At 48.3% G+C, this 13,300-nt stretch overlaps 1 protein-coding gene across 1 annotated transcript in view; it reads right to left on the bottom strand.

Moving 5' to 3' along the window:
* The window catches only part of PCBD2 (pterin-4 alpha-carbinolamine dehydratase 2), a 52,788-nt gene extending 40,891 nt beyond the window's left edge, over window positions 1-11,897 (bottom strand). The window contains exons 1-2 of the mRNA XM_001168076.7: window positions 11,688-11,897; window positions 6,423-6,554 (exon numbers count right to left, since the gene is read on the bottom strand). Coding sequence (XP_001168076.1) covers window positions 6,423-6,554; window positions 11,688-11,771 — 216 coding nt within the window. The 5' untranslated portion in view covers window positions 11,772-11,897. The remainder of the gene's footprint in view (window positions 1-6,422; window positions 6,555-11,687) is intronic.
* Between the last annotated feature and the right edge of the window lie 1,403 nt (window positions 11,898-13,300).

Genomic DNA, 13,300 nt, shown 5'->3' with positions numbered 1-13,300 from the left:
TGCTCTGTCTGCTCAGAGTCACTGTCTGTCGCCAACATACTGTCCATTGACGCACTGCAGAGCCCGTGTACCACCACCAAGGGTGGAAACAGGAGGCTAACAGCAACTGACGCCTATGGCTACTTCATCCACCTATGCTAGGAGAATCCCTTGAAAATTCCGTACTTATAATCTCCAAGTATTTGTATCCATCTGAGCTATCCAATGAATTTGGATTATTTGGAACTAACCATACCTTAGAATAAAACTCTGAGAGAAAAGAAGTTCAAATGTGTTTTGCGGGCTATTTATTCTTATAGTAAACCTGGAATAACTCAAAGCTTCAAGAAATAGGTTTTTCATCCAGGGTCACTGAAATATTTCCAAAATAGTTCATTTTTCATAGCAGCAAAAGAAATGAAGACTAAAGCAAACTTGTGATACCACTGTACACAAACTACATTAGCAAATCATTTAACTGTGACACCCAACCAAGTAAAATCATACTCCTGAAAATTTTATTAAAAATAAAAAGACTAAAGAACTGAAAAATGCTCATAACCTATTGAGCAATACAAACAAAATGAATTTTTTAACCCTATATTCAGCAAAGATTGTTTTTTTTTTTAGATAGTCTCACACTTTCGCTCAGCCTGGAGTGCGGTAGTGCAATCACAGCTCACTGCAGCCTCTACCTCCTGGGTTCAAATGATTCTCCAACCCTAGCCTCCCTCCCATGTAACTGAGACCACAGGTGCATGCCACCACTCTTGGCTAATTTTTATTTTTGTAGAGATGGAGTCTCCTTGTGTTGCCCAGGCTAGCCTCGAACTCCTTGGCTCAAGCAACCCACTCAACTCGGCCTCCCAGAGTTCTGGGATTACAGGCGTGAGCCATCGTGCCTGGCCCCCAAATTTTTTTTCAATATGACACCACCAAGTATGGGTCACACTCTTTCAGGGAGAGGGTGTCTTTAGTTCTGACTGTGGCTTTGTCCAGTGTGTAGAGCTCAGGCCAGGAGAGGTGCTGCCATTGCTATGAGTATATGGAGCACAACAGGCCTCCCTTAAACCCCACTGAGGGCAGGGTTGCAGCAAGGGAGATATGTTCTCACCATGGTGTGCATATGCTCATGGAAATGGCTGCTCACAATAAAAAATTAGAGGCCTGGTGCAGTGGCTCATGCCTATAACCCCAATACTTTGAGAGGCTGAGGCAGGAGGATCACTTGAGCCCAGGAGTTCAAGACCAGCCTGGGCAACATGGAGAAACCCCCTTTCTGCAAAAAAAAAATTCAAAAATTAGCCAGGCGTGGTGGCACACACCTGTAGTACCAGCTACTCAGGAGGCTGAGGTGGGATGATCGTCTGAGCCCAGGGAGTTCAAGGCTGCAGTGAGTCACGACCACACCACTGCACTCCAGCCTGGGCAACAGAATTAGACCCTGCCTCAAAAAAAAAAAAAAAAAAAAAATTAGAGGCCCATCAGGCTTTAATAGACATCCCCATATATCCTATTTGCATACATGCAGAACAATATTTAGAAGATAAATTTCTAGGTTAGGACAATGGATATGTCCTTTTTTTTTTTTTGAGACACAGTCTCACTTTGTCACCCAGGCTGGAGTGAAATGGTGTGATCTCGGCTCACTGCAACCTCCGCCTCCCAGGTTCAAGCGATTCTCCTCCCTCAGCCTCCTGAGTAGCTGGGATTACAGGCGCACGCCACCATGCCTGGTTAATTTTTGTATTTTTGGTAGAGACAGGGTTTCACCATGTTGGTCAGGCTGGTCTCGAACTCCTGACTTCGTGATCCACTTACCTCGGCTTCCCAAAGTGCTGGGATTACAGGTGTGAGCCACCGCGCCCGGCCCTGGTATGTGAGTTTTAAAAGTTGATAGGCATTGCTCAATTTCCCTTCAAAAAGATGATGTCGACTGGGTGCAGTGGCTCATGCCTGTAATCCCAGCACTTTGGTAGGCCGAGGCAGGCAGATCACCTGAGGTCAGGAATTCAAGACCAGCCTGGCCAACATGGCGAAACCCCATCTCTACTATAAATACAAAAAATTAGCTGGGCATGATGGCGGGCGCCTGTAATCCCAGCTACTCTGGAGGCTGAGGCAGAAGAATCACTTGAACCTGGGAGGTGGAGGTTGCAGTGAGCCAAGATCGCACCATTGTACTCCAGACTGGGTGACAAGAGTGAAACTCCATCTGAAAAAAAAAAAAAAAAATAGATGATGTCAAATGACACTCTCAGCTCATCACTATCACCTCCCCATCACAACTGTACTTCCCTACCCGGCCGAGACTCCAAGGGCCAGTGTTTCAGTCCCTCCCTTTTTACCCTTGTCCCTCTGTTCCTCCATTGCATTCATTTGGCAAAAGTTCAGTCCTTGTTAAGCCCAACTCTGCATCTACTCCAGCTTGTGCACAGCAGCTGAACACAGCAGAAAAAAAAACATACAAAATGTTCACTTTAAATGTTTGACCCCAAATCTGTAGTGACACTGAGAACTGCTTAGCAACCAGCCACGTTTCTCAAGTTTTTTCACTATCTTAGTCTCCAAAATGACTATTCCACTCCTTCTCTTATCTCCCCAGATCTCCAACACTCTTCCCTTCCACCCCTACTTGCTCTCAATTGATGATCTCACTAAAAAACAAAAGCAATCAGGAGAGAATGGCCCTCTTTTTCCCAGGATGAATGTAACGGCCTATTGGCATCTAGACCACAATGGACATATCATCGCTGTGCCTCCACTGCCCATCTGATCCTGTCCTCTCCTGCCTAACCGGACCATGCTCTCACAATGATCCCCTCTGACAACTCACAAGCTGCTGTCTCAGCCTGAACTCCAGCCTCTTACACCCACCTCCTAACCCAATAACTCCATTTGGATGACTAATAAGTACCTCAAACCTGACATGTGAAAACAGGATTCTCACCTCCATACCCCTGCCCCCCACCTTGCACCCCATCTTCCACAGCTCAGTAAATGGCTCCAGTGGCACTACCCTTTACACTATAGCTTGAACCAAAACCTCGGTGCCATCCTTGACCCTCCCCTATCCCACATCCAATCATTCAGCAAGTCTTGATTATTCTACTTTCAAAATATGTGGAACCCTACATTTCTCTCCATCCCCACTGATACCTCCATAAGACCCCCATCATCCCCGGTCTAGATATCTGCAACAGTGTTCTACAGAGTCTGCCTGCTTCCACTCTGACCTTCCTACCGCCTATTCTGAGCAGAACAGCCAGGGTGATTTTTTAGAACACAGCCACAGGATGACACTTCTCTGCCTGAAATCCTCCATTAGCTTTCCTTCACAGAATAAAATCCAAACTCCTCACCACGCCAAGAAGGCTCCCATGCTCTGACCCTTCCCCTCGTCTCCTCGCCTGCTCCACTCCACACTGGCCTTCTGCTTCTGGCTCAATCATGCCAAGATCATTCTGCTTTGGAAACTCTGTGCTTGCTGTTCTCCAGCTGGAAAGCTCTTCCCTTGGATCACCATGTGCTGAGCTCCTTCACATTATTCAGGCCTCAGAGATCCCCTCCCCAGAGAGGACTTTCCAGACCACCCCACCTCCAAGAGTGCCTCTGTCCCCCTCCACTCCAATTCCCTACTTTATTCTTCAGGGTACTCATCACTAGCTGAAATTATATTTCCTATTCATCTGTTTATTGTTTATTTTCCCACTGGGATGGGAGCTGTATGAGCTTAGAGTAGTACCTAGCACACAGAAAATGCTTAATAAATCTTTGTTGAATTAATAAATATTTCATGATAAAATTAAAAAAAATTTTTTTAAATGTAACCACATGTATAACTGGCATGCTCTGGCATACTTGGCAAACAAACATACCCATGGAGAAAGACCAGAAGAGAACGGAGAAAAATAAAAGTAGTTGCGATTGGAAATTTTTTTTATTTACACCATCCTATTTTAATGTTATGCTGTTGTTACAATAAAAAACAATGGCTTTTCTGTCCTAAATGAAAGATGAATGAGGACCTATCAGCGCCAGAGGGTCACTACTCTACTCACTAGTTGTGAGCAAAAGAAAAGCAGCTCCTGACACCTGGGCGCTGGCCTGGTACTATCAACCAGTCCTTGGTGCTCTCCTTTCGAACATCAACATCAACACCAGAAAAGGCCACTCTGTGACCATGATGGATGAAGACAAAAAAAAGACCACTCTGCAATACCTGAACACAGACAAAACATGAACATTGTCCAAGCCACAAAATACCAAACATCCTCCTCTCCCAGCTAACGAGTGACTATTGCTTCTTCTTCAATTTCAGCTTTGGCACTGCTTTAATCTACTCTCCCTATAGATACGATTTATTAAAATACCAAATGACAGAGTTGCCCATTTCCTGACAGCATCTAATCCAGAGTAAAGTCCCCAAATCACTACCACAGCCCAAATCCTATACTGGCTCACCCCACAGTGCCCTTTGATGTGCACTCTCCCTCACTGCAATAAGCAATAAGCTCAACCTGTTCGACTGTAGGTGTGTTCCTAGTTGTGTTTCGCTGGAGGGCACTGACAACTGTCAGGACACCAGTTACCATTACAGGCCATGGTACACGCAGAAGTCATAGGAGCCTAGTGGGAAAACTGACCCCCGGATATAATCTCAGTGTTGGTTCTCTGAATACATTCCCTGACATCAGCTGATTTTCTTGTCATCTGCCTCTTTTTCCTAAAAGTTGGGTGAATGGGAAAAAAAAGTCTACTTAATTAAATGCCCCAGTGAATAATGTTACAATCAATCCAGTATGCTTCCCTACCATTGCTGAAAGTCACCCTGAGCGCAAGGTCAGAATGGTGCTGGAGGACTGAATCATGGGCAGGGCCTGAGGCAACACCATTCAAGTACTTTAAGCCACATGTTCAAGCCCAATAAATTAGGCCAGGTTTAAAGAAGTCAAGCTGTACACATGTAAGAATTTTAATAAGCTTGGAAAATGCTACCTAGAGCTTATGCACAGGCTTACTGTACCAATGGGATTCCCTGCCACCAGCCACAGCGTGCTAAGCCCCTGACAAGAGCTGTTGAGCATGTGGGGCAGCAGGGACAGGGAGTCTGCTTGGTCCAGGTTTCCTTAGGAGTTGGAGACTCACAGCAGAGGCTGGCAGCCAGATGGATAGAGAACAGAATCGGGCACGCAGCTCAGTGGAGCCAATGACATTTACTAGGAAAACATGCCGAAGGTTTCTTTGGTGCAAATCTGGTCCTCACACACACTTCTAGAAACTAGCAAACACTGTAATCAATGTCTGCATTTATCAAATGCCTGTTTGTACCCAGAACTGTGTTGGGTACAATAGAGAGTTATTTAAGCAAACACGGTCTCTGACTTCTAGATGCCGACACCCAATATAAATAAAAACAATAAATCTGTCCAAAGGATTACCAAACTAACTGAACACACAAAATAGTCAAAAGCGTTTACCTTTACAAATGCAGTGGTGTAATAACTGAAGGTTAAGTCATGGGAGATGACTCTCTAAACAGGGTGGGTCCCTAATGGAACAGTTACATTGTTAAAGCTGATTTCCAAGGGGGAGGTCAGGTTTTAGGAAAAGGTTCAGGATCTGGCTACTGGGCTGGAGAAAAATAAGCCAATCAGGGAAAAGGGTGCAGCCTGGGAGATGACTGAGAGATAGAAATTTAACTGCAGGAAGAAAGAAAAATTACCAACGGCCCAGAAAAAGTCAGGGAAAATAAGTCAAGCAGGTACACCTTCCTCAACCAGTTTTATTCATGCCCCTTTCTGATAAGTATAAAAAGCTCAGGCTGGGCACAGTGGCTCATACCTCTATTCCCAGCACATTGGGAGGCCAAGGCAGGAGGATCGCTTGAGGCCAGGAATTTGAGACCAGTCTGGGCAACATAGCCAGACCCTGTCTCTCCAAACAATGCAAAAATTAGCTGGGCATGGCACATGCCTGTAGTCCCAGCTACTCAGGAGGCTGAGGTGGGAGGATCACCTGAGCCCAGGAGGTCGAGGCAGCAGTAAGCCACAATCATACCACTGCACTCCAGCCTGGGCAACAGAGCAAGACCCTGACTCAAAAAATAATCATCAATAATAAAAGGCTTACATTCTCTTTTAATGTTATTTGAAATTTCAAAAGAAACTACATATCCTAACCAACACCATATCAAAGCAATAGTGGTTTCAGAATTTGTTTTCCAAATAACACAAACCACCCTCTTCCCCCAGAGCTAAACACCACCCAGGTGGGTGGTAGCAACTGTCAACAAGGATGTCACTCTATCACTGAATTCTTAAAGAAGGGAAGAGTTGAATCCTAGATCTACATGGGACCAGACAACTGGCAGAATCAGAAAGAGTTATGGCCTAAGGTGACTAAAATAGACCCCAGCCCTAGCAAGAATTTATAACAATTACCTGATTAAAATTGTGGAAGGAGAATTCTTTGTAGATGGCATCTCTCTCACTTAATTCCGACCATCCTGCTGCTTTAAGGTCAAGTATAGCTTGGTTCCTCTCCTCTGCAGTCAACCTGTGAGTACCTGATGACTATGAAGAGAACACATTTCATATCTGAAAATGTACAAGTTTACTCAAACTCAAACTTATGGCTCCTTACCTTAAGCAGAGATGTAGAAAAGTCTGAAAGGCAACAAATTCTAACCATCTTTCAATCCTTTGTTCTCATAAGAGAGACCAAAGCAAGGCTAGCTCTGTGCAAAATAAGCTGCCTCCATGGCATGTCACCTCTGGCCCCCTTACTGCTGCCTCAGACTTCACAATTCAGCTTCTCTGGTTGGTTGGTTGGTTGTTTTGAGACAGGGTCTCGCTCTGTCGCCCAGGCTGGAGCGTAGTGGTGCAATCACGGCTCACTGCAACCTCCGCCTCCTGGGCTCAAATGATCCTCCCACCTCAGCCTCCCAAGCAGCTGGGACTACAGGTGCACACCACCACACCCAACTAATTTTTTGTATTTTTGGTAGAGATGGATTTTCACCATGTTGCTCAGGCTGGCCTTGAATTCCTGAGCTCAAGTGATCTGCCCGCCTGGACCTCCCAAAGTGCTGGAATTACAGGCATGAGTGACTGCGCCCGGCCCTTCTGTGGTTCATTACAGATACAACGAAGATTGACTATTACCACTGGCCATCTTGGACACTGCAGAATTCTAGGACTTGTGGCAAGTCTATTGGCAGGACCAGAATTAAAATTCAAGGCTCCAAACTCCTGGTCTATTGCTCTTTGGATGGCCCTACATCACCTCAGTAGCCTTCACTACTCTCTGCTGTATCTCTAATAAGCCAGAGAAGCTGAACTGTGACGTTTGAGGCAGCAGTAAGGGGGCCAGAGGGAACATACCATAGAGGCAGCTTATTTTGTACAGAGCCAGCCTTGTTTTGGTCTGTCTTTTGAGAACAAAGGAATGAAAGATGGTTTTAACTATTTGGAATTACCATCTCCTGTCACATCTAATGAAAACCAATCCCCAGATGGGGAAAAACAAATGCACATTTACATAGGATTTTATCTAACTTCTGGGGGTCCACAGATCCTCTGGACTACAGGTAAAAAGCCCTGGCCTCAGTGGGGTGGGTTTATGAAGCCCTTTTCTCAGAGCACCAGTCAGACAAACTCTCTCCATAGTTTGGCCAGAGTACTGCCCAGTCCAAAGCACTTGTGTGCACTGTCTGGCCTGTTTCTACGCATCCTGGGGATGACATTCACAAAGCCAGGTTCTGTTGGTTAACAGGCCCACACTTCCCATGCTATTGGTTTTTTAACTGAAATAACTTTAAACATCAGGGCCAGAGAGAAGAGATGGACACTTGACTAGAAGTCAGGAAAGCAGGGTTCTCATTCCAGGCAATACTTCCTGCCTTACCTACTTGCAGAGTTACTGTAGGCTCAGGTGAGAGAGAGGCTGTCACCCAGAAAGATGAACATTAGTGAAGGCTCCTCATCAAAGGGCAACTGTGGGCTAAGCTGCATTCCCTGGATTCTCTGCCATTAAGCTGCAACTCACTCCCACTTCAGAAATCCTAAAATCGTTTATCACTAATATTAAGAGAGGAAAAAGATTTTACCTTTAGACAACTTTTTCTATGAAGATGAAGAAAAAAATACTAATGAATCAGTTTTCTAGTTTTTCTTCTTTGCTAGGTCGGCTATTCTTCCCCACAACTAACAAAAGGAAAGAATGAGAGTACCTTTTTTTTTTTTTTTTTTTTTGAGACCAAGTCTTGCTCTGTCACCCAGGCTGGAGTGCAGTGGTGTGATCTCAGCTCACTGCAACCTCTGCCTCCCAGGTTCAAGCAACTCTTTTGCCTCAGCCTCCTGAGTAGCTGTGATTACAGGTGCATGCCACCACGCCCAGCTAACATTTTGTATTTTTAGTAGAGACAGGGTTTCACATGTTGGCTAGGCTAGTTGCAAACTCCTGACTTCAAGGGATCCGCCCACCTCAGCCTCCCAAAGTGCTGGGATTACAGGCGTGAGCCACTGTGCCCAGCAGAGAATACTTTTTAATTAAACAAAAATATGCAAAAGCTTGTTATTAAAAACCACTTACTAGATTAGTTGGGCATGGTGGCACACGCCTGTAATCCCAGCCATCCAGCCTGGGCAACAGAGTGAGACTCTGTCTCAAAAAAAAAAAAAAAAAAAAAAAAAAAACCATTTACTAGGGCTGGGCACAGTGGCTCACATCTGTAATCCTGGCACTTTGGGAAGCTGAGGTGGGAGGATCATTTTAGGCCAGGAGTTGAAGACTAGCCTGGGCAACACAATGAGACCTCGTCTCTACAAAAAAATTTTAAAAAATAGCCGGGTGTGGTGGACCATGTCCATAGTCCCAGCTACTTGGGAGGCTGAGGTGGGAGGATCACTTGAGACCAGGTGACTGAGGCTGCAGTGAACTATGATCACCACTGCATTCCAGCCTGGGCAACAGAGTGAGACCCTGTCTCTTAAAAAAAAAAAAAAAAAAAAGGCTGGGCGTGGTGGCTCACACCTGTAATCCCAGCACTTTGGGAGGCAGAGGTGGGTGGATCACGAGGTCAGGAGTTCAAGACCAGCCTGGCCAAGATGGTGAAACCCCATCTCTACTAAAAATACAAAAAATTAGCCGGGTGTGGCGGCAGGTGCCTGTAGTCCCTGCTACTCAGGAGGCTGAGGAAGGAGAATCATTTGAACCCGGATGATGGAGGTTGCAGTGAGCCGAGATCGTGCCACTGCACTCCAGCCTGGGCGACAGAGTGAAACTCCGACTCAAAAAAAAAAAAAAAAATCAAAAGAGATTCATTCATCAGTTTTTCAGTGACAGTTCTGAAAAACTTACACATACATCTATCATAAGAAATCTAAAATTCTTGGCGAGGCGTGGTGGCTCATGCCTGTAATCCCAGCACTTTGGGAGGCCAAGGCGAGCAGATCACAAGGTCAGGAGTTCGAGGCCAGCCTGGCCAAGATGGTGAAACCCGTCTCTACTAAAAATACAAAAATTAGCCAAGCATGGTGGCGCGCGCCTATAGTCTCAGCTACTCCGGAGGCTGAGGCAGGAGAATCGCTGGAACACAGGAGGCGAAGGTTGCAGTGCGCCAAGACCGCACCACTGCACTCCAGTCTGGGCAACAGAGCGAGACTCCGTCTCAAAAAAAGAGAAAGAATTCTGAAATTCTTATTAAACACTTATTTTGTCAACTCAGAGAATTTTGGAAAAGAAACAGAATTATGTGTGTCCACACTGAGTAGCTGCAAAGAAAACCATTAAACATGCTGCCTGTAATAAGGCAGGAACCTGGAGTCTGTAGAACACACTCTGAGCTGTTTTTTCTGAGTGCTGGACCATCCACATCCCCGCTAAGATCAGTGGTATGCACTTTATGCCCACAACAGACACCTGCCCAGCAGCAAGAACCACGCCCAGAACTGGGAAATGGAGCCACTTCATCTACATAACATCAAAGGCCCCCATGAGGGCACATTCACAGCAGAACCCTTGGTGGTGGGCTTAATTTTTTCAGGGGATGGGGGGTAGGCTAGGACTTGAAGAGAGTAAACTAGATCTAAGGTCTAACTTTGTTACTTTTAGCTGTGGGATACTAAACTCCGCTTTTCTGAATTCCGGGATCCTTCTGTCTGTAGTGGGGATATTATAATATCTACCTGACAAGATTTTTTGAAAGGCTTAGATTACAGATCTTGAATATGAGGGTACCTAGCATTCAGCCTGGCATGTGGCAGCGCTCAAATCATGTCTGTTGATTCATTCCTTCCCAGAACACCCTAATCTTACTGGATCACTAGCACCTGGGGCAGAGTACGCCTGAAGACACGCCTAGGTGACAGTAGGCACTCGTGTTCTCCCCTTCGTGGCCAAGAAACGGCGGAGTGCCTATCTTCCTCCGTCTTCGAGCTATTTTAAATTTCTTCTATTACAGCACTTTGGGAGGCCGAGGAGGGTGGATCACGAGGTCAGGAGATCGAGACCATCCTGGCTAACACTGTGAAACCCCACCTCTACTAAACATACAAAAAAATTAGCCGGGCGTGGCGACGGGCGCCTGTTGTCCCAGCTACTCGGGAGGCTGAGGCAGGAAAACGGCTTGAACCCAGGAGGCGGAGCTTGCAGTAAGCCGAGATCGCGCCACTGCACTCCAGCCTGGGTGACGGCGCGAGACTCCGTCTCAAAAAAAAAAAAAAAAAAAAAAAAAAATTTCTTCTATTAAAGGATTTCAGGCCAGGCGCAGTGGCTCGCGCCTGTAATCCCAGCACTTTGGGAGGCCGAGGCAGGTGGATCACCTGAGGTCAGGAGTTCGAGACCAGCCTGGCCAACATGGCGAAAACCCCTCTCTACTAAAAATATAAAAAATTACCTGGGCGAAATGGCACGCGCCTGTAATCGCAGCTACTCGGGAGGGTGAGGCAGGAGAATCGCGTGAACCCAGGAGACGGAGGTTGCAGTGAGCCGAGATCGCGCCACTGCACTCCGGGCTCGGCGATACAGCGAGACTCCGTATCGAAAAAACAAAACAAAACAAAACATTTCAAACTGAAATGGGCGGTTAAAATGCAACTTAAAATTAGATGGTGAGTTTAACGCACCACTTTTCCACTAGGTGGTGCTGCATGTTAAAACTTTCCATTTACTCCAAAATATTAATTTCTACAGCAGGAAAACTGACGGCCCCTTGGAAAAGGAAAGAAAAGCCAATATGTCACCAAAAAAGACAATTTATTAATAACTCCTCCAAAACCTCTGTGGGTTCCCCTTGGAGTGAAGCGCGAGCAGGGAGCCGCCATAGGGAGTCGGGCCCGCAGCGCCGTTCGTCCTCAGCACAGCGAGCGGCGGCGGGCACCGAATTGCTCTGCAACTACTTTTCACATCTGCCTTTTGTAGTTGCTGAACAAAATTCGTTCCCATTTGTTTCCGGTTGGCAAGTTCGTAGGCTTCGGCGGAAGTGTAAAGTCAAGGGCAAGTGGCGGAGGCTGCGGCCACCCCGGTCTCTGAGCGGCGCGCCGGGCAGGTGCTCAGTCCCAGGACGCGGTGACCCGACGCCCGAGCTCCAAGGCCCGGCCCACGCCGGGTTCGCCCCAGTCCCGCTGGTCCCTCAGCCGACGCCGCCGGGCATCGCACCGCCCCCCGACCCCGGACCCCCACCCACGCGGCCGCTGTACACTCACCATGGCCGCGAGCCCTAGCCTCTGGCCTCGCAGCGCCGCCAACAAGCGCCACGTCGCCCCCCGCGCCCCGAGCACCGCCGCCATTGGCCGTCTGCCGAGGGCTGCCCCGCGCGCTGCCTGCCGGCCGCCCACAGCCGCCCCCGACCCGACCCCGCCCAGCTACCGCCGCCCTGGTAGTCTCCCTGCGGGGCTGGCCCGGAGCGGGGGCTGTGTGTGGGCAGCGCCCAGCCTTCCCGCGGGCACAGGCGCAGCCCGGACCCCGAACACCCCCAGGAGCTTCAGCGGTCGCCAGCGCCCTTGGCCGCCAGGTGGACTCTGCGCGCCCCACAGCCGTAGGCCCAGCAGCCGCGCGCGGTCCCCGCCCCGTGCGGGCCCGTCGCGTCTGTGCCCGGGACGCAGGTCGCCCGGCGTGCGCTGGCCTTGCCCTCCGGTCCTCGCTGCGCTAGGAGGAACTTCGCCCAGCCTCGGGCGCCGGCCTCCTCCGCTTCGCGGGCGCTAGCACCGAGCTGTGCTCCCCGCTTGGCGGCGCTGCGCGCAGTCCATGCGGGCAGGAGGATGTCGCAGGCCAGGGAGGGGCAGTTGAGCGGCAGGGCTGGGGCAGTGAACCACGGCAGTTCCCATCGGGGGCTCCTAAGTCTTGCAGTCGTGGGTTCGAACGCAGCCTCTGTTCAGTCATCGCGCAGCTGCCAAGTTCTTGAGCCAGCTGGCTCGTCTGGGTTTGCCTGGACCAAAAAGTGTGGAAACCCGGCCTGTAATCCCCTCCCAAACGTGTCCGTGCCCTGTTTACCCCCAGGCTCAGCACACAGTAGGAGCTCTGCAGACAGCTGTGAACAGATTTAGGTGAATCTTTTCTTGTATCATTTTTGGGGAGGTATTCTTTCTTTTTTTTTTTTTTTTTTTTTGGCTTTTTTGAGATGTAATTGACATACTATTAAGAATATTCACTTGTATCTTTTTTTTTTTTTTTTTTTTTTTGAGACGGAGTCTCGCTCTGTCGCCCAGGCTGGAGTGCAGTGGTGCGATCTCGGCTCACTGCAAGCTCCGCCTCCCGGGTTCACGCCATTCTCCTGCCTTAGTCTCCCGAGTAGCTGGGACTACAGGCACCCGCCACCACGCCCGGCTAATTTTGTTTTTGTATGTTTAGTAGAGACGGGGTTTCACAGTGTTCGCCAGGATGGCCTCAATCTCCTGACGTCGTGATCCGCCCGCCTCGGCCTCCTAAAGTGCTGGGATTACAGGTGTGAGCCACCTCGCCCGGCCTCTTTTTCGTTTGTTTTTAACTGAATAGTTTAAGCAGGCCAGGCATGGTGGCCCGCACCTGTAATCACAGCACTTTGGGAGGACTAGGCAGGAGGATCACTTGAGGCCAGATGTTCGAGATCTGCCTGGGCAACATGGCAAAACCCCATCTCTATTAAAAATACAAAAATTAGCCACGCGTGGTGGCACGTGCTGGTAGTTCCAGCTATCCGTGAGGCTGAGATGGGAGGATGGCTTGAGCCCGGGAGGCTGCAGTGAGCCGAAATCACGCCACTGCATTCCATCGACAGCAAAATACCCTGTCCCTCACCCCCCTCAAAAATAAAAAAAAAAAGTTTATGCAAATTAATAAG

The sequence above is a fragment of the Pan troglodytes genome, chromosome 4 (assembly GCF_028858775.2).
Source record: "Pan troglodytes isolate AG18354 chromosome 4, NHGRI_mPanTro3-v2.0_pri, whole genome shotgun sequence".
NCBI classification, from domain to species: domain Eukaryota; kingdom Metazoa; phylum Chordata; class Mammalia; order Primates; family Hominidae; genus Pan; species Pan troglodytes.
This window is presented reverse-complemented; position numbering and strand designations above follow the sequence as displayed.